The sequence below is a fragment of the Rhinoraja longicauda genome, chromosome 40, assembly GCF_053455715.1.
Source record: "Rhinoraja longicauda isolate Sanriku21f chromosome 40, sRhiLon1.1, whole genome shotgun sequence".
NCBI classification, from domain to species: domain Eukaryota; kingdom Metazoa; phylum Chordata; class Chondrichthyes; order Rajiformes; family Arhynchobatidae; genus Rhinoraja; species Rhinoraja longicauda.
Genome location: NC_135992.1, coordinates 10883004 through 10904491, shown reverse-complemented (window position 1 = coordinate 10904491; position 21488 = coordinate 10883004). Strand labels below are relative to the sequence as shown.

The window sequence follows — 21488 nt, the reverse complement described above, 5'->3', positions numbered from 1 at the left end:
GAGGGCAGTGGAGGTTAAATCACTGGATGAATTTGAGAGAGTTAGATAGAGCTCTAGGGGGCTAGTGGAATCAAGGGATATGGGGAGAAGGCAGGCACGGGTTACTGATTGTGGATGATCAGCCATGATCACAATGAATGGCAGTGCTGGCTCGAAGGGCCAAATGGCCTCCTCCTGCACCTGTTTTCTATGTTGCTATGTTTCTAAATAGAGGCTGTGAATAGCACTGGCTTTGCCCATTTCAACAGCAGGTCAGGGCTGCGCGGCAGAAGTCTTCCAGAGGTGCCGTGGTCACGGAGCGGTGCCCGCCCGGAAGACTAGCCGGTCGGCGTAACCCGGAGAGAGCCGCCGGGGAGAGACGTCGAGCGCTAGGAATGGGCCGGTAGAAGGGTGAACCTTCGAAGGTTGGCTGCAGGAGGCGACCCTGGGACACAAAGATGGCCGGGCCAGGAGAGGAGAGGGACGTCGGTTCGCGGGACCTGCTCCAGTACATCGAGCGCGCGGGTCGACCGGACTTTGGACAATGGCGCCAAAATTGGCAGCGCCCGCATGTGTAATATATGCAAAACGAATTTCACTCTGCAGTTGCATGCATGACACATGAAGCACCGCCGATCCACCATTGGACAATTTTAGGAAACTGCTATTCATAATTGGTAACAGTTCTCCTCTTGAGCCCGGAGTTAAGACCCGTTGCCAAGGACCTTTGAAGCTTCTTGCATTATATAAAATGGGGGAGCCACGCCAGATCCACTCTCAGTAAAACCTCGTAAACTGAGGGGGGATCTAGACAAGCAAAATAACAAGGCAAGGGAACAAGATGCGAACAGCAGTTGACGGAAAAATGAATCTCAGTTGTGGTGCTCCTGCAAGATGCCAGGCAAACGCAGGCCAATCGGTTGAAACATTTTAGCGGCAAGTAAGGGAAAGGGTTTGGAGAATTTCAGCTGATGAAGCAGGACGAATTGAGGAAGAATTACTTTAGTCAGAGGGTGGTGAATGTGTGGAATCCATCGCTGCACAAGGCAGTGGAGGCCGAGTCATTGTGTATTTTTAAAGAGGAGATCAAGATCGGTTCTTGGTTAGTAAGGGTGTCAAAGGTTACGGGGAGAAGGCAGGTCGACAAGGAAAAATAGACCAGCCCTGGTTGAATGGCGGAACAGACTCCATAGGCCGAATGGCCCAATTCTGCTCTTGTGTTTTATGAAGGCATGATTTTGTTTTTGTTGACATAACAGAAGATTGAAGGGTTGTCATCCACCAGTTCACAGAGTTGTGAATTGAATGCACAAATGGGAGGGAGCAGGGAGTTTCGGAGAGAAAGGGAGGCAAAGAACCAGAGAGGAAGTGGAGAAAAGCGAACAGAAAGGGAGAGAGGTTTCACCAACAGCAGGGAGAAGCAGATGAGATTAAGGACACGGTACCTGAACTGAATATTGAGTAGAGGGGCTTCGGTGAAATCTGATAAACATTCAATGTTGATTACTTGCTGAACCTGAGCTCCACCTTCCACGATGGGCTCCACAGGCTTAGCCTGAAGATTCAGCTGTGCCAAGCGTTAAGGAACATATCACAGCTGGTTATTGTGAGGCACTCACTTTCCCTTCCCACTTCAAAATGAGTTTTTAAGTGCTCTCACTCGGCACAGTTCAATTATCTCCTTGAAACACTTTGCCACACGCCTGTCCTTCATGATAGAACACCGACTCAAAACTCTGGCGGACTATATTGAGAGGATAGACACAAAGAACTGAAGACGCCTTACAGCACCATAGACCCGGGTTCGATCCTGACTACGGGTGCTGTCTGCATGGAGTTTGTACATTCTCCCCGTGACCTGCGTGGATTTTCTCCGGGTGCTCCGGTTTCCTCCAAAGACGTACAGGTTTGTAGGCTAATTGGCTTGGTAAAATTGTAAATTGTCCCCAGTACGTGTAGGATAGTGTTAGTGTGCGGGGATCGCTGGGCTGAAGGGCCTGCTTCCGCGCTGTATCTCTAAACTAAACTAAGAAGCTGCCTGAACCACTGAGTTACTCCAGCACTTTTAGTGGGTTTTTTAAAAAATATGTAAAGAGTATCATTGCTCACTGCAGCTGGCTTTCAGATGTGCAAAGTAGCACATCTGGAATGCCTTCTCATTTCCCCATCTCCACAATAAAGTCAGTTGGTTATCTCCAGCCCAGACTGTAAACAGGACTAAATCTGGGAGGCTTCAAGTTGAAAATGTTAACTGTGGGCACACTCTCTCCTCTAATTTAGACAGTTGTGGATTAACGCACCGCTGACAATATTTGGGTGTGTAATCAAGGCAGCCACACCAGGAGCTGTAATGAGATAGCGTTGGACTGCAAAAGGCCACATGAAAGATTCCACGGCACAGCTTTGAAGAAAAGATTTTGTCCCTAGCAGCCGGGACAAAATTTATCCCTCAATAATCATCACCAAAATAGATGATCCGTTGACTATTGTAACGCTATTAGTACGATTAAGCGCAAACTGACAATGGCATTTCCCATCTGACAATTGCGAGTACATTTTGAAAGTACAACTTTAAAACAACAATTAAGTTCCTGGACCAGGATCGACAGAAAATGCTGGAGTAACTCAGCGGGACAGGCAGCATCTCTGTCTATCCAGAGATGCTGCCTGTCCCGCTGAGTTACTCCAGCATTTTGAGTCGAACTTCAGTGTAAACCAGCATCTGCAGTTCCTTCCTACACATTTCATCCGTAACCAGGATGTTGTCTCTCGTGTCTAATCCCGCAGAATCTGCTGTATCCAGTTCGTCTAAAAGTTTTTTGATATCATGTGGAATTAATCAAATTGGCTGAAGATTGAGCAAAAACCAAGCAAAGCAGCCACAGCCAGACATAAAACATTTTCCACGAGTGGTAGTTCTACTCAATAACCATAGTCTGTCGTTTCTTTTTTGCTGTGGTTTATTTTCACCCACATGATTAGACCGTAATGTTGCATCCTTATTGTTTTGATGTGTTTATGCTTTAATTCTTAATTGTTAACTGTATGTTTGTGTTGTCATTTGTGAGCGGAGCACCAAGGCACATTCCTTGTATATGCACATACTTGGCCAATAAACTTATTCATTCATTCATTCTGTTGGAAGAACTCAATGGGGTCAGGCGGCATCTGTGGATGGAAAGGACAGGTGACGTTTTGGGTCGGGACTTTTCTTCAGACGGAAGAAGAGTCCATTTCCACCTCAGATGCTGACTGACCCACTTCTTTTGAAAATTCCTGATCAATCTGCCTCCACAACCCTTTTAGGCAATACATTCCGGATCAAAAATCCCCTCAGAAAATAAATGTTCCTCCAATCTCCTTTAGTAATTTTACTAATTAGCCCAAATCTAGGTTTTCTGTTTACCTGCCCTTTCACCGACATTAGGGGATAATTTTCACGCCATTTCCCAGCATAATTCTGAATGCCTTTTTAATGGTCTCTTAACCCATAGGGTTCAAGCTTCTTTCTCCTTTGCATCCACACTTGAGTATTCTCTGACATTACTTCAACCAAAGCAGGAATTCCTGCTGCTCTTTGTCAACGTATCCATAAAGTTCATAGGTTCTAGGAGCAGAATTAGGCCATTCGGCCCATCAAGTCCACTCCGCCATTCAATCATGGCTGATCTATCTCTCCCTCTCAACCCCATTCTCCTGCCTTCTCCCCATAACCCCTGATGATACCCTTCCTGATCAAGAGTCTGTCAATCCCCGCCTTAAAAGTATTCATTGACTTGGCCTCCACAGCCATCCGTGGCAATGAATTCCACAGATTCACCGCCGTCAGACTAAAGAAATTCCTCCTCATCTCTTTTCCAAAGGTAAGTCCTTTTATTCTGAGGCCATGCATGGCCTCTGGTCCAAGGCTTTCCCACTGGTGGAAACGTCCTCCCCCCGCACTCACTCTATCCAGGCCATGAAGTCATGTGCACAATTCTTTGGCGATCCTTGCACCCAATTCAAGTTGAACAGAAATAAATAACATCAAAAGGATATCACTTTGCAGGTCGCCCGGACAGTTAACATTCACGATGAAGTTGACAAACTGGACAGAGGTCTTGTTCCCAAAGAACAGGTACATTCGACCTAGATGCAGAGACACAAGAAAGTAATCAGTACTCTTGATGACGGCATAGCCAAGGACTTAAGCAACGCCAGCCAAAACATTGGTTTAGAAATCAAAATGTCTGTTCACGAGGAAATCTAATCTTCGAAATGGAAACTGTAAGCAAGCACTACTTGTAGAACAGGAAGCCCTTCCTTTCATTTTACGAGTTGGATCTCAAATAGCTTTATGAAACGGATCTTGGGGTCTCTCAGGAAGATGCACACTGTGATAAGAGATTAGGGGAGTCACTGCCTGAATGATCCAATATAGTGCAAGTAATAATGTGTGGGTATCAGGGGAGGCACAGTGACGCAGTGGTAGAGTTGCTGTCTTACAGCGCCAGAGATCTTGGTTCGATCCTGACCATGAGTGCTGTCTGTACGGAGTTTGTACGTTTTCCCCGTGACCGCGTGGGTTTTCTCCGGGTGCTCTGGTTTCCCCCCACATTCCAAAGACGTCCAAGTTTGGCTTTGGTAAAAATTGTAGAATTGTCCTAGTGCTAGCATACAAGGATCGCTGGTCGGCATGGACTCGGTGGGCCGAAGGGCCTGTTTCCACGCTGTATCTCTAAACTAATGCATTATTATTATTATTATTAAACTAAAAGGTTGAGACAGGATCCATCTTCTTTCTTTCTTCTTTCTTGCATTTGAGGCAGCAGGAGTTATGTAACACCCTCCAGGTGCTGTAGCCAGTGCAATGTGCTGTTGTCGAGGGCCGTGAGGTCTACCCCTCCACCAGGGGGACGTAGGACAGTGCAGTCGAACATGACGTGCTGCGCTGTTTGCTGGTCTGCTCCACACACGCAGGCTGCTGATGGACGCAACCCCCAACGATGCATGTTGGCGTTGAACCGGCCGACCCCTGTGCGGAGCCGGTTCAGGGCGACCCACTCTTTGCGGGGCATGTCCGAGCCGGGTGGGGCTGTGGTGTTTGGTGCGACAGTGAATTGAGACGGTCGCGATGTCTGTTCCCAGCTGGTTCTCCATGCTCCTAGTATGTTGAAACCGGAGCCACAGAGGGTCGCTGCATGACGGGAGAAAGGGTGACGAGATGACAGGCGTTGAGATCCCAGTCGCTGTGAATCCTGGGCGAGGTGGTGCAAAGGATGTTTGGCGTCCGATGGGGCCTTGCACACCAGCCTATGAGTGAAGAACTCTCTGAGAAGCTTGGTGGGTGCGATACCTGCGAGCACCGGCAATAGATCCGTCGGAGTAGGGCGTAGGCAGCCAGTGATGATCTGCATGATGTCGTTGAGGGTGGCGTCTAGCTTGCTGGTATGGGCGCTGCGGCACCATGCTGGGGCGGCGTATTCAGCGGCGCTGTACACGAGTGCAAGAGCACTGGTTCGAAGAGTAGATGTCCTGGCGCCCCATGACGATCCGGCCAAGCAACGCAGGAGGTTGCTCCGTGCCGAGACTTTAGCACGGAGAGCTTCAAGGTGTTGCTTGTAGGTCAGCTGCCTATCTAGTTTCACCCCGAGGTATGTAGGAAATGGGCTGTAGGGTAGGGGTGACCTATTGAGGGTGACGGTTAGCTGGCGTTGAGCTTCCTTGGTGTTCAGGCCATTGTGGTGGTTTTTGCCATACTCAGTTTTAGTCTCCAGGTCTTAAGGTAGCCCGCGACAAGTTCCATATCCGCTGAGAGCACGTCCTCAATATTTGACCAACTCCTGTCCGAGCGCAGTAGGGCCAAGTCATCTGTGTATCCATACTGGCGCGAGGTCGTGCGTGGCAGATCGCTGATATAGAGATTGAAGAGCATGGGGGCCAGTACCGAGCCTTGGGGTCGCAGTCGGCTAGATTGTCCGTCGCTGGTCATGAGTACAAAACTGCGGTTGGCAAGGATGTTGGCAAGGAACCGCACTAAATGACGGTCAGGGATGGTGCGGAGGAGTTTCACGATCAGGCCCCGGTGCCACACAGTATCACAGGCGGCGGTGAGGTCCACCAGTCTGATGCCCGCCTTGTCACCCTTTTCAAAACTGTCTTCGATGTCGTAGGTCAGCGTGACTATTTGGTGGGTGGTGCAGCGTCCACGACGAAATCCGGCTTGTTCAGCGGGTAGTTGAGGGCCAACGATTGGATGGAGCCGGGCCAGCAGAAGCCGTTCGAGGAGCTTGTACGGGACACAGAGGAGTGAGGTGGGCCGGTAGTTCCCTGGGTCGTCCGCGGGCTTGTTTGGTTTTGGTCGCGCAATGACGGTGGCTTTCCGCCAGATCTTCGGAATGGACTGACCAATGAGGCAAGAGGAGTAAAATTCACGGAGCCAGGCCAGGCATTTAGGACCGCAGTGTTTCAGGAATGCTGGGGGGATGTTACCAGAACCCTGAGCTTTCCACATTTCAGTTGAGAGATGACAGAAGAAAGTTCTGCAGAGGAAAGGGTGCTGACAGGCACCCATCAGCACCTGGAGCTTGCCAAAGATTAGTGGATTCCTGTTTGACAGAACGAGTGTGGTTCTTGTCCGCGTCTTTGGAGTGGCCAATGGCCAGGAACTGGTGGGCCATGGAGTTGGCCGTGACAGGGCAATGCTTTGGGTGGGTACTTCGACCGGTGAGGCGATTGAAGGTCTTCCACGCCACCCTCCTGGAGTGTGTGAAGTCGATTCCTTGGACTGTCTGTTCCCACCGCTCTCTGCGCTTCTTGTCAAGGCAGTTTGTCAGTTCCGCAGCCTTGGAGGCAGCCTCTTCGCCAGGGTTCAGCGTACAGGAATGCGTGGTAGCATGCGTCACACTCTGCGTCCCATGTGGGGATGTACCGGCGATGAGAGCCGCGAGGAATGGAACTCTCTGCTGCCCTGATGAGGAGTTTGCAGAGGGCTGAGTAGGCATTGTTCAGGTTGGTGGGGGTGGAGGTGGGAAGGCTGTCGACCCAGAGGTCCACCAGACTTGTGAACTGGTCCCACCTGGCCTTGCTGAAATCCCACCTCTTCGCAGGTTTGGTTGGGACCGGCTTATCCGGGGTTATCCGGGATAATCAGAGATGGACGATGTTGTGATTTCGGGAAGTGATCCAGGGTGATATGGTATGGGGATGGTCCATTCAGGTTTGCAAAAGCCAAGTCAGGGTCGGTAGTGGTGTTCCACCTGCCAGAGCGGAAGCTCTCCGGTTGTTTTGGGTCGTACAGGAGTTGAATGCCAGTGGCTGAGGCCCAGTCTTCTAGTGCAGCGCCATCTGGGTTAGTTGAACGGTAGCCCCAGGTGGAGCTGTGGCAATTAAAGTCTCCAGCGTACACGCAGGGCCAACCAAAGGCGGGGATGGAGTCCTTGTGAAGCCTGGGAGAAGGTGGCTTGTAAACATTGATGACAGTGACACCTTCCACTTGCAATGCCGCCCATTCCACGTCGGTGTCAGGAGGGGACGTGGCAATCGCTTTCCATTTTGCTGCGTTCTTTACAGAAGTGGCAATCCCGTGGGTGTGGCTCTCGGTGTAGGCGGCCAGGGTAGAACCAGGGATCTTCAGGTGGGAGCGGTCACTTTTGTGAGTCTCTTGGAGCGGGATTGCAATGACTTTGTGGGCCTGTAGCAGATGTTCAACGATGGCGGTCTTTGCCTTGGTGAGGCCTTCCGCACTCAGCTGCAGCAGGGTGATGCCAACCGGTTCCACATCCGTAGGTGCCCGCCCTGAGAAGGGCACATGCTCCGGGTTAGTGCCAAGCTGCAGCCACTGAGGCTGCATTTGGGCTGCAAGCTGTCTCTTTCTGCAAATGCTACCTCAGGATCCATCTTGGTCAGCATTGCCTTCAGGAGGCAAATAATAGTCAACTGAGCCTTTCATACTCATGGCTGCCAGAAGCCTATTTTCAAGAAACTTGGGGAAAAAAAGGAGGCAAAAGGAAAAAAGCACCAAACAACTTGAAGATTTATATTTTCAAATACAACAGCAAAGGATTGTGTTGCTGCAAGAACGAATCCCTGAAATATCAACATTTACAAACCAAGGATTATCAAGGCAAAGCAAACGACAGTCTTTTGTAAGAGAGCAAAAGACAGGTGGAATAGGACAGGTTTGGGGGGAAATGGGCCAAACGCGGGCAGATGGGACTAGTGTAGTTGGGACATGTGGGCCGGCGTGGGCAAGTTGGGCCTGTATCACTCGAGGACTCACCCAGGTTTTGCCGGTATTCCGATTTTATTCCAATCTGGAGAAGCTGGTTTTCAAACAGGACCCCATTGTTCTTGCACACGAACCTACACGGGGAAGAGGGATGGGCGAAGAGCAGGCAAGACAGTCAGCAATGTCCGCAGGCACTGTTCAAAGCTACAGCCACAGCATCACACCAGCAGAAGCAGCAGCCACTCCCTCCCAACCCCAGAGCAAACTCCTGTTCACATTTGGACATCAACACTCCGAGAAGCAGGGTGCTAATGATCATTTTCCTACAAGGTTTGCCCCCCCCCCACTGAATCTAACTCCCACCTTTTTAACAACTCAAATTTCTCTTCAGATCCAACCCAAGCTGGAAAAATCCAAAATCCAAAAATGACACAAACTGCTCGAGTAACTGAGTGGATCAGGCAGCATCCCTGGAGAAGGTAGACACAAAAAGCTGGAGTAACTCAGCGGGTCAGGCAGCGTCTCTGGAGAGTAGGAATGGGTGACGTTCCGGGTCAGGGGACCCTTCTTCAGAATGATGGAAGACAGGTTCTAATTGTGGTGGGTTGTTTACAAAAGTTTAAGAGACCAAAAGTGTGGAGAGAAAGATTCCGGGTTTAAAAAAAATCAAAGGACAAAATGTCCCACCTGTGAGATATCTGCACAGACAGTGAGCGTTCACCTGCAGGGTTGTGGGCAAAGGCCACTTCACCCTGCAGCCCTGCGATGTCTACAGTTCACACAGTTAACATCAAGACCTGACAAACACACTGCCCCTCACCTGCTGTGCAGTACAGTGTCACACCCCCCATGAAAGCACACAAATTGCTGGAATAACTCAGCAGGTCAGGCAGCATCTCTGGAGAACACGGACAGGTAACTTCTCAGACTGAAGAAGTGCCTCGACCCGAAACGTCACCTTTCCGTGTTCTCCAGAGATGCTGCCTGACCTGCCGAGGTACTCCAGCACTTTGTCTCCATTTGTGTATTAACCAGCATCTGCAGTTCCTTGTTTCTGCCTCTCCAGGCTTGTTTACACTCTGCTTTAGTATCAGGCTGAGCCATGCTAATATTTAACCTGTTTCTCCACAGTTGAGCAAAGCCCATGTTTCAGTCAGAGTTCGGCTCTCTTCAGTCATTTAGCTACGGCCACCAAGCAACCTTTCATTCTCCAGCAATTGACTTTTACTCTAATGTGTGTATCTAACAATCACAACTGTTGCAGTTAACCTGACTATAAAGGCCTTGTGTCCATCTGTTCCATATTCTTTTGGCTAAAACCATCTAACTTTCCCTTGTACACACCTGGCATAGATAAAACATTATCTAATTACAAGGAATTGCAGTGGCTGGTTTATACCAAAGAAAGACGTAAAGTTCTGGAGTAACTCAGCGGGTCGGGCAGCATTTCTGGAGAACAAGGACAGGTGACATTTCGGGTCGGGACCCTTCTTCACAACAGTCCCGACCCGAAATGTCACCTATCCATGTTCTCCAGAGATCCTGCCTGACCTGCTGAGTTACTCCAGCATTTTGTATCTACCAACATTCTTTCGTGATGCACAGGTTACTCAGGCTGTATCATTGGACTAGTTTTATCTAGCTGTGCAAAAAAAACCTTGCCACATTCTCACATAATATATTGATCAGATCACCCCTCTATTCCAGGGAATAAAGCTTGTCCCAAGTCCTATACCCGACAAGTCCAATTTCAACCATCTAATGAATCGGGCAATTAACTCGACAATTAGTTACCATCCTTACTAACCATCTGTAGATTGCAAAAATGAAAAATCATTTTATAAAAATCAGTTTATAGGAATGAATTTAAAAATCAAAATGAATCATGTTCACACTCATTTTTGCCCCTGCAACTCTGCCTTTTGGAGACTAGACAGTACCGCTGCAGTCCAGCAGGTGGTAGTGATGCACCATGAAACATGTTGGCAAAGTACATCAACTCCAGGCCCTGCTTTTATGCTGGGGATAGGCTTCATCACATCACTAGTCCCTCAAAACCACTGAGAAACCTCACAATGTACAACAGTCTTCACCAACTTCCAAAATTCTCCACCTCTGCTTAACCGCCCGTGGAAATGTACACGGTCACCTACGTGAGTGAGGCAAGTGGTGTGGTGTGGCACCAAATGGCAGCCACTGTACGACTCAGTCCCTTCAACCCGCGGTCATGATTTGATCGTGACTCATCTGTAACTCAACCCCTTCCACTTAACATAGGACGGCACAGTGCCAGATCCTGACCTTGGGTGCTGTCTGCGTGGAGTTTGCATGTCCTCCCTCTGACCGCCTACGTTTCCTCAGGATGCTCCAGTTTCCTCCCACATCTTAAAGACGTGCGGGTTTGTAGGAGTGTGTAGAACTAGTGTGTGAACGGGTTAGGATCAACTTAGTGGGCCGAAGGGCCCGTTTCCATGCTGTATCTCTAAACTAAACAACTCATCTTAGTTCTGTGTTGCTTATCTTCCATTCCCAACAAAAACCTTACTAGTTCTAAAATGCTCTTTCAAAAATACCCGTGGTGAACAGAGCACCAGGGATGCACCACCCTGTGTACGAACAGGTGCTTTCTGACTTAATTCCAGAATAGCCCGATTCTACTTTTATGTGACCTCTGTTATGGACCTGGTCACAAGAGGAAAATAATTAATTTCCGTGTCTATCTCATCAAACCCCTTAATTAACCTGAAGAATGGTCGATAATCTGTAACAATCAAGAGAATAAATACATGCAGGTTTCTACTAAATATTTTTCGCCTCCCTTATCATTCTTGAATTTGTACTGCAATCTATCCCAGGGAAAGTGCACTCACTAAACACGGCGGCACAAAGATTGTGTGGGTCTACTTGGTCTACCTTGTCGGAAACATTGAGGCAAACCACTGGATTAAAATAGACACAAGAGCACCGGTTACAAAAATCAATTCTGAATAAACAGCCAGTGGCCAGCTACAACTGTTGAACTTTGTTATCTGTCGTGGAGAGCCTCGACTTTGCTTTTCAAACGACACCTCACGCTCGCGTACGAAAGGAAAGCATCCTGCAACAGACTTAGCGAAATCATCTCCTTACTTGTTGAGGAGGTCGTCTGCGTCAGGCACAGGCAAAGAAGCATCCTCAGAGCCAGCAGTAGGCACAGTCGTGTCAGCACTGAGGTACAGCGAGAGAGAGGGAGGGAGAGAGGGAGAGAGAGAGAGAGAACCAAAAGGTACAAGGAGAGAGGGGCAGAGAGAGAAATTATTACAGAGAAACGATGGGGTATAAAGCACAATGGTGTTAATCAGCATCGAATTGCTTTGCAAACACTTAAACTAACATGATTAAAGGTAAAAAGGTTTAATATTTTCAATGAAAGAGGCAGAATGTTAATAGCACTCGGAGAAGGGAGCATGCACAAATTTCAAATCGCCAAAAAGAAAAATCCATGCAGGACAACGTTCATTCATGTCACTCAGGATAATTGCACACAGGTTTGGCTTCTCTCCCAACGGTCTTTTCCTAACGTTGTTGCTTCTTCCTCACACCTAAATCACACCTGCCGCTGCTATCTCAACCAACACTTTGGCGCGGCACGGTGGCGTTGCTGCCTCACAGCGCCAGAGACCCGGGTTGGACCTGACTACGGGTGCTGCCTGTACGGAGTTTGTACGTTCGCCATGCGTGTTTTCTCCGGGCGCTCCGGTTTCCTCCCACATTCCAAAGACGTGCAGGCTCGCAGGTTAATTTGGCTTTGTTAAAAATTGTACATTGTCCCTAGTGTGTAGGATTGTACTAGCGAACGGGGATCTCTGGTCGGCACGGACTCGCTGGGCCGAAGGGCCTGTTTCCAAGCTGCATCTCTAAACTAAACCAAACCCTGACGTCTAGAAGCATCGTGAACAAGCTCTTGGTACACAGACACACAGGTCACTGGGACATGATTAGAGACGGTATGGCTGGTCAGCTCATGTGTACCAGAATAAGGCTGCAACTTTCATAACATCATTCATGACATGAAGATAACGGGCAACATGCTGAAACACCGAGTCATTCCACCAAAGGCTAGCTTGGACAACACAATGGAGTGCAGTTTCATTTAGTGGTCTGAACAACAGCCAACATTTCTCACTGTTATTGCTGTTTATTTCCCCCACTTTATTTCAGAATAATAACACGTTAAATGCTTGGTTACAAACAAAGATAGACGCCAAATGCAGGAGTTACTCAGCGGGTCAGGCAGCGTCTCCGGAGAAAAGAAATAGGTGGTGTTTCGGGTTGAGATCCTTCTTCAGAGTCAAGGGAGAGGGAAACTAAAGGTGTGAAAAGGTACAGAACAAATCAGAGCCGACACCGATGACTCAGGAAAGGTGGAGCCCACAATGGTCCAATGTTGGCTGTGGAAGAGGTGATAACGAAGGGTGACGAAGAGTGAAATTAGCAAGACGACTAGGGTGGGGGAGGGAGTGCAAGGGATACTTGAAATTAGAGAAATCAATATTAGACAATAGACAATATGTGCAGGAGTAGGCCATTCGGCCCTTCGAGCCAGCACCGCCATTCACTGTGATCGTGGCTGATCACCCACAATCAGTACCCCATTCCTGCCTTCTCTGCATATTCTTTGAATCCACTATCTTTAAGAGCTCTATCTAATTCGAAATATTGATTGCTCCTGCTGAGTTACTCCAGCATTTTGTGCCCATCTTTGGTGTAAACCAGCATCTGCAGTTCCTTCCGACACATTTAGGGTCACAACCCAAATCTCTTTGCGATTGAGTAAGCTGTCAGCGTGGTTATAAACTGGGAAACGCATGCGTCAATGGTCCCCATGGAATGACAACCAAACAGATGCACCAGTACATTCCACATGGGAGAAAACAGCCGTGGACTTGCTCCCCGAGTGCAAGCCAAGCCATTCCTTGACCAACTTTGGAGAGAAGGACAAGGAAGGAGTGAGGAAGTTGGAAGCATATGTTTCCTGCCAGATATATGGCACACCTTATGACTGCCAACCACAGGCAGGGTTGGTGGCAGTCTACAAAAGGAGATGCAACGACAGATGAGAAAATAAGTCAATGCCTGAAAGTGGCTCATAGTAATTGAGTTACAGAATCCAATTCTAGTGCCAATAGTTGCCGGATATCAGGATCTGTTGTGGTTACAAAGTAAATATCATCACAACAATCTACTCAAAAGCCAATGAATGGGCATAGAATTCCAAGACCTCTCCGGCAAGAAAAATCTGAAAGAAAATGAAAAGCTCAATGTGGGGGGCAAGTGATTTGGACTGACCTCCGACAAATTTGGCTCATTGCCCAATTACTGGTTGTGGCGTGGGACCCGGGTGTACGAAATACGTCGGCTTTTTTGGATGACAAATCACTTGCCCTAAACCGGAGCTCATTTTCATTCAAACAAAAGCAACAGGCAACATTCACCAAACTGAAAATAAAGATTCAGACTAGCGACTAATCAGTGCACTTCATTCCACTTAAAGATGGTTCAGATTAAATTCACCCCATGCAGAGCCACAGTGGACGGACACACGAGAGACTGCAGATGCTGGAATCTGCAGCAACAAGCAATCTGCTGGGGCATTCGAGCAGCGCCCATGGATGGAAAGGAACAACTGACATTTAGGCCGGTACAATAGCACAGCTGGTAGAGCTGCTGCCTCACAGCGCCACAGACCCGGGTTCCATCCTGACCTTGGGTGCCTGGCGTTTGCACATTCTCCCTGTGACGGAGTGGGTTTCCTCCGGGTGCTCCGGTTTCATAGAAACATAGAAAATAGGTGCAGGAGGCGGCCTTTTGGCCCTTTCTAGCCAATTCATTGTGATCATGGCCGATCATCCACAATCAGTAACCCGTGCCTGCCTTCTCCCCAATATCCCTTGATTCTGCTAGCCCCAAGAGCTCTATCTAACACATTTCCTCCCACGTCTCAAAAGGGCGGCACGGTAGCGCAGCGGTAGAGTTGCTGCTTTACAGCGAATGCAGCGCCAGAGACTCAGGTTCGATCCTGACTACGGGTGCTGTACTGTAAGGAGTTTGTACGTTCTCCCCGTGACCTGCGTGGGTTTTCTCCGAGATCTTCGGTTTCCTCCCACACTCCAAAGACGTACAGGTATGTAGGTTAATTGGCTGGGTAAATGTAAAAATTGTCTCTAGTGGGTGTAGGATAGTGTTAATGTACGGGGATCACTGGGCGGCACGGACTTGGTGGGCCGAAAAGGCCTGTTTCCGGCTGTATATATATGATATGATATGATGATGTGTGGGTTTGTAGGTGTTAATTGCTCCTAGTGTGTAGGGAGTGGATGCAAAAGTGGGATATCATAGAATCAGGGTGAATGGATGATCGATTAGTTGGCGTAGACTTAGTGGGCTGAAGAGAGTGGTTCCTTGCTCCATCACTAAACTAAACCTTGTACCATGGCTTGAATCAACCAGAAACGTTGACCATTCCTTTCCATCCACTGATATTGCTCGACCCGCTAAGATCCTCCAGCAGATGGTTTGTTAAGCCGTAGAAAAGCTGGCTTCACTCATGCCACTTCAGATCTTCGTTCAGATTGAAGCGTGGACAGAGAATAGGTCAAACAAAGAGCATTCCCAAGTTAACGCACACAAGCCGACACGTGCCGAATGCAACCAGGACCACATCAATCTATGAATTCAGCACATCCCCTTATTTCACATTACACATCTATGTCCGATTTAGAGACTGGCTTCTCGAGTCGCAGTGCACAATATAAACCACAAGGTTATTTTTCATTGTCACCACCATTTATTGGTCATTATAAGATTATTAAGGGGTTGGACACGTTAGAGGCAGGAAACATGTTCCCAATGTTGGGGGAGTCCAGAACAAGGGGCCACAGTTTAAGATAAGGGGTAGGCCATTTAGAACGGAGATGAGGAAAAACTTTTTCAGTCAGAGAGTTGTGAATCTGTGGAATTCTCTGCCTCAGAAGGCAGTGGAGGCCAATTCTCTGAATGCATTCAAGAGAGAGCTGGATAGAGCTCTTAAGGATAGCGGAGTCAGGGGGTATGGGGAGAAGGCAGGAACGGGGTACTGATTGAGAATGATCAGCCATGATCACATTGAATGGCGGTGCTGGCTCGAAGGGCCGAATGGCCTCCTCCTGCACCTATTGTCTATCCCTAGTTATAGTGCAGTAGCTTGCTAGGCTAGCCACTCTAGGGGCAGTTATGAGGCAAGACTTTGCTGTGAGCCTGAGATCATAGAGGCAAGGACAGCAATTTCTTCCCCTGAAGGGCATTAGTGAACAAGGTTAAAACCTGGTACAATAAGACTCTGAAAGTCCAGCCACCAATGGTTTGGAAGCCCTTTGGCTTCAGTATCTGGGCTCACTAATTAATCCAGATTGTGAACCAGGGAGATAGATTGCGCCCAGAGCAGAGGGTCCAAAGAGAGGCCGGGCTGAGTCCAGACTGCAGAGTCGGGATCCGGAAAAACGTGCACCGGGAACAGGGGTAGGTTGGAGTTACCTGGTCCGTCTGTTCCTCCGCCCTCGTTAAATTTTCTGGTGAACCCCGTCGGTTTATCGAGTAACATTCCAAACAAAAAGAGCAAAATAAAAGTGTTTGGGAATTTAATAAGAGTGACATACAGGAGGAGTCCAGGGAATCAGCTAGTCTAAGCTACCAAAGTCCTGAGGATTATCGGAGTTTTACTCAACCATCATCAGAGTTTTACTTCACCATTATCGATAGTAAATAAACCTGGAACCTAAATGGATCATTTTGTTGAACTTAAAAATTCTCAAGCTGCTGTGTTAAAACCGAATTCATGTCTCCCGAATAATGTTCGTTTTTTAAAAATTATACCTGTAACTTGACTATTAAACTAGCGTACCCAAACACAAACCCAGCCTGTACATGGTTGGCAGATTACTTGTCTGCTCATTAGTAAACCCCGTGTGGTTTTTAGTTACTGGACCCTTTAGATCGCCACTGCATGCAACTAACTCAAAAGGAATATATTAACATCTTCCCGTGAGATGCCTTTGCCTGGCACTCATGGCGAAAGCTTTGAACTGAAAAACAAAAATACTTCAAAACATCAGTAGGACTTTGCAGGCAGTAGACATTTTTTCGTAATTAAAGGCTCTGGGCAAGGGCAGTTTCAGAACCCCTCCCCACGCTTGCTTAGAGACCTTCGGCTGTGTCTTGCCAAAATAAAGAGCTGAATGTCAAGTGTTGCATGTATTTTGGACCCTGGACAGGTTCAGAGCAGGGATGATGGTGGTGGGGATGAGGGGGTTGGGCGGGAGAAGGATGGAAGATGGGATGGGAAGAGTCCAGCTTTATCTCTGCAGTTGACGGCTTACTCTGGACCCAGGGCTGCGTCCACCAACAACGAGGTAGGGCTCTCACACGGCAGGTCCAAGCTTCTGCTCCATCCCAAAAGCAGAGGCAAGCGTGCAGAGGAACAGAGAGAGAGAAAAAAAAAAAGAGAGACCAAAATCACAATACAACCGCTCGACGTAACCACTCAATAACATCTCACAAAGTTTCTCCGTAAATTCTATGGATTTAAAAATGAGCTTCATATGAAATTCTGCAGACAGGCACAGGAGATGTTTGTGCTGGGAAAGGCGATGTCGCTCATTTAACATTAGGCACCGCTTGGGCCAAATCTAGAACAAGGCTCACGTGTGGCACCATCCCATTCTCAGAGAGCGGGGAGAGCTTTTTGTACCAGTTCACATCAACCATGTTCAGAGACCATTCCTTACAGCAGTAAGACAACATTTTTACTCCGTTTTTAGTTGATAATCATGGTTATTAGCACAGAATTGTAGCCAAATGAACCAGGCAGAAGCTGACTACACCCATTTCACTTCCAAACGAGAGATGACATCGATCATATTTGGTCTAGGCTAAAGTTGAGCACTGTTCCCGAAGGTAAAAGGAGTTCTGGTATATTTTCCATAAACCCCAGTTTCAAAGATATGCTTTGCAACTATGCACATAAGGAGAAAAAAATACACTGGTAACACCTGCTGACATATTAGACGGATAATTACCATCCACAACCAGAGAGCTGTGCCCAGTACTATCTACCTCCATGATGACCCTCAGACTATCCTTGGCCTGACATTACCAGCTTTACCTTGCACTAAACATTATTCCCAAATCATGTATCTATACACTGTAAATGGCACGATTGGAATCATGTATTGTCTTTCTGCTGACCAGACAGCACGCAACAAAAGCTTTTCACTGTACCTCGGTACACGTGACAATAAACTAAACTGAACTATTTATTAATGTCAGAGATAAGTAACTCAAACAGGATTTCACATCTTTTGGACCAAAGTTTGGATCCAATGCAGATTGCCAACACAGATTCCAAGGCAGAGTAAAACTGGTGAATTTTGCTACGTAAACCAGTTTTATTTGCACTGGCTTTGTAAACTCCAGAAGCAAGAGTCACACGAAGAGGAAAAACCACGTTGCCTCGCCTTGCAATGTGACGACAAGCCTCTGAATAATTATTGGCAACATCTCAAAAGACTTCACAAGGTAAAATGATATTGCTGCTATTACAGGAGTAAAGACGGGAGATCTTGTGGTGTACCCCAAAGACACATAAACCATTAACAAACTGACCCTGCCAGAGGAGTTTAACACTTTAAACTGTGCTGCACACCCTCAATACTAATACCGCATTGACTATTGACTCCATTTATACCTCACACTGCCTTGGCAAGGCCAGCAGCATAATCAAGGACCAGTCGCACCCTGGCCACTCCCTCTTCTCCCCTCTCCCATCAGGCAAAAGGTACAGAAAATGCTAACCACCAGATTCAGGGACAGTTTCTTCCCAGCTCTTATCCGGCAACTGAATGGTGACCCTCGGACTATCATTGATCGGACTTTGCTGGCTTTACCTTGCACTAAACGTTATCCCGTATCATGTATCTTTACACTGTAAATGGATCGATCGGAATCATGTATTGTCTTTCTGCTGACCGGTCAGCACGCAACAAAAGCTCTTCCTCGTACCTCGGTACACGTGACAATAAACCAAACCAAACAAGACATTTAGATTGCTCGTTCAAATCCCGGGGTGGAACACAAATACTAAACCTTCTGTCGCAGAGACGAAAAATTGCATTAGTCCCAAGCAAACACTTGACATTTGTTAACATGTATGTAGTAGCAAGCTGTGACAGTAGCAACAAGAGGTGCCTGGAAAAGACTACAGACTTACGCTGCAGCATCTTAATTTGGGATCGAGTAGAGGCCTCAGCTCCCCTCTTCTGTATTGCACACAAACTCAAATCCCCGGAGCGCAGCGTTTTCTCCGAGATCTTCACTTTCCTCCCACACTCCAAAGACAGGTTTGTAGGCTAATTGGCTTGGTGCCATATAAAATTGTCTCTAGTGTGTGTGTGTGTGTGTAGGATAATGTTAGTGTGTGGGGATTGCTGGTCAGTGCGGACTCAGTGGGCCGAAGGGCCTGTTTCCTAAACTAAACGTAGAAAAAGCTTAAAGAAAAGTGGGGGACTTTTTTTACCCTCAGATGTGCATTATATAGAAACAAAACCCAGAGTATTTTCTAAACCACATGGTCAGCTGTCTCCTTACCTCTGCTTTATCATAACTTAGCTGGGTATTGTGATCATCTCTAATGTACAAGAACTTCAGAATGACTGGGAACTGTCCAAATATCACGGCAGTTAAATAAAGAAGGAGATCTGAGCCGAGGATTCTCAGTGGCGTGTACATAAATGAATGCTTTTAAAAAATATCTCACACAAGTGTTACGAATCGTAATATATTTACTCTGATGAAGCAATTCTGGTTGCATCATGGCCTGGTGTGGCAATCCCAACACAAAGCCATGCGTTGGGTTTGCAGAAAGTGCTAGTCTCATACCAGTCTATCACCGGCATGGCCTACCCACCTAAAGCATCTACACAAGGCACCTCCTCAAAGCAGCCACATCTATCACCAAGGATCCCCAGCATCTTGTTGCTGCCATCGCACGGGCAGGAGGTACAGAAGCCTGAAGTTCCACATCACCGCGTTCAGGAACAGCTAATTTCCTAACACCATCCGGTTCACAAGTTCTAAGAGTAGAATTAGGCCATTCGGCCCATCGAGTCTAGCCATCAAGGCTGATCTCGGCCTCCTAATTCCATTTCCCTGCCTTCTCCCCATAACCCTTGACACCCATTCACATCAAGAATGTGTCTATCTCTGCATTATAAATATCCACTGACTTGGCCTCCACGGCCCTCTGCGGCAATGAGTTCCACAGATTAACTTTCCTCTGACTAAAGATGGTTCTTGAACCAATTAGAGTTAGATAGAGCTCATGGGGCTAGTGGAATCAAGGGATATGGGGAGAAGGCAAGCACGGGTTACTGATTGTGGGTGATCAGCCATGATCACAATGAATGGCGGTGCTGGCTCGAAGGGCCAAATGGCCTCCTCCTGCACCTATTTTCTATGTTTTCTATGTTAATTCATGCAATCCAAATACTACTTCAACACTGTAACACTAAAGATTCCCTCTTGCACGACCATAGACTTTTGTTTTCCAATTGTGTGTGGACTAATGTCTTGTTTTTTGCAAAGACTTTTGTTCCCATTTCTTTTTGACCTGCAGAATTCATGTATAATTTATGTTTTTGTGTGACTGTCTGAGTTGTGCGGCTGTGAAGCTGCTGCAAGCAAGGCTTTCATTGTGTCCGTACCGCACCCAGCTTGTGCAGACGACAATAAACCAGACTTGCTTTTTGGGGGCATCCGTTGGCTCTGGAGTGACGCACGTTTGGAGCGGCACAGTCGCGCAGCTAGTAGTGCCGCTGCCTCCACAGCTCCAGGTTCCATCCCAACCTCGGCTGCAGTCAGTGCGAGGTTTGCACGTTCTCCCTAGGACTGCCCAGGTTCTTCCGAGTAAAACATAGAAAATAGGTGCAGGAGTAGGCGATTCGGCCCTTCGAGCCTGCACCGCCATTCAATGTGATCATGGCTGATCATCCAACTCAGTATCCTGTACCTACCTTCTCTCCATACCCCCTGATCCCTTTAGCCACAAGGGCCACATCTAACCCCCTCTAAAATATAGCCAATGAACTGGCCTCAACTACCTTCTGTGGCAGAGAATTCCACAGATTCACCACTCTCTGTGTGGAAAAAAAAGTTCTCATCTCGGTCCTAAAAGACTTCCCCCTTATCCTTAAACTGTGACCCCTGTGATCCTTAAACTGTGACCGGAGTGCTCCGGTTTCCTCCCGCATCACAGAGACGTACAGGTTTGCGGGTGACGTGGACTCTGCAAATCGCCCCTCTCGTGCTCCGAGAGTGAGTGCGAAAGTGGGACAACGCGGAAGGATCGATGGCCAGCATGGACTCAGTGGGCCGAAGGGCCAGTTTCCTTGTGGCATCATATCTTCCAATCGTCAAACCAACAAATTTGTACTGGTCGGATTGAAATTAAATGGCGCCACATTGGCAAATAACCCCTCCTCAACCGAGACGGACTGCATCCCCCACACTTACCGGGAGAAATTGTCCTCGGCTCCTGGTGCCAGAGCCCCAGTGGCGGGCATAGCATCGGAAAACACGTCAACCAGCAAGCTGCCCCCAATGGTAGGGGCACTCTTCAGGCCCAGCAGGTCAGCAGAAGGCGAGGGTGTGGACTGCAAGAAACAAGAGAATCAATGAAAGATTAGCCAGAGGTTCCAGCAACAACTCGCAGTTCATTAATACAGCCCAACGTTAAATGGAGGACCAGCTGCTTCTCTTCGCTTGCATCAATAGCCTGTGCTTCAAAAGCAGTTAAATTAAATCCGTGCAAACACTGCTTCAATGACCAGATGTCAACTTATTTACATCGGCGCCAGATGTCAACTTATTTACATCGGCAAAACCAAACGCAGGCTCGGCGATTGCTTCGCTCAACACCTGCGCTCGGTCCGCGTTGGCCAAACTGATCTCCCGGTGGCCGAGCACCTCAACTCCCCCTCCCATTCCCAGTCTGACCTTTCTGTCATGGGCCTCCTCCAGTGCCATAGTGAGGCCCACCGGAAATTGGAGGAACAGCACCTCATATTTCGCCTGGGCAGCTTGCAGCCCAGTGGTATGAACATCGACTTCTGCAACTTTAGATAGTTCCTCTGTCCCTCTCTTCCCCTCCCCAGATCTCCCACTGTCTTCCTGTCTCCACCTATATCCTTCCTTTGTCCCGCCCCCCTGACATCAGTCTGAAGAAGGGTCT

General features: G+C 48.0%; 1 protein-coding gene across 3 annotated transcripts in view; it reads right to left on the bottom strand.

Annotated features, from left to right (window-relative positions):
- Window positions 1-21488, bottom strand: part of LOC144611514 (AP-2 complex subunit alpha-2) — an 87911-nt gene that overhangs the window by 8338 nt on the left and 58085 nt on the right. The window contains exons 15-20 of one of the 3 annotated variants that reach the window (XM_078430647.1): window positions 20771-20910; window positions 16582-16644; window positions 11318-11395; window positions 8240-8322; window positions 4018-4107; window positions 1425-1548 (exon numbers count right to left, since the gene is read on the bottom strand). In XM_078430647.1, coding sequence (XP_078286773.1) covers window positions 1425-1548; window positions 4018-4107; window positions 8240-8322; window positions 11318-11395; window positions 16582-16644; window positions 20771-20910 — 578 coding nt within the window. The remainder of the gene's footprint in view (window positions 1-1424; window positions 1549-4017; window positions 4108-8239; window positions 8323-11317; window positions 11396-16581; window positions 16645-20770; window positions 20911-21488) is intronic. The other 2 variants (XM_078430648.1, XM_078430649.1) reach the window with 2 other exon arrangements.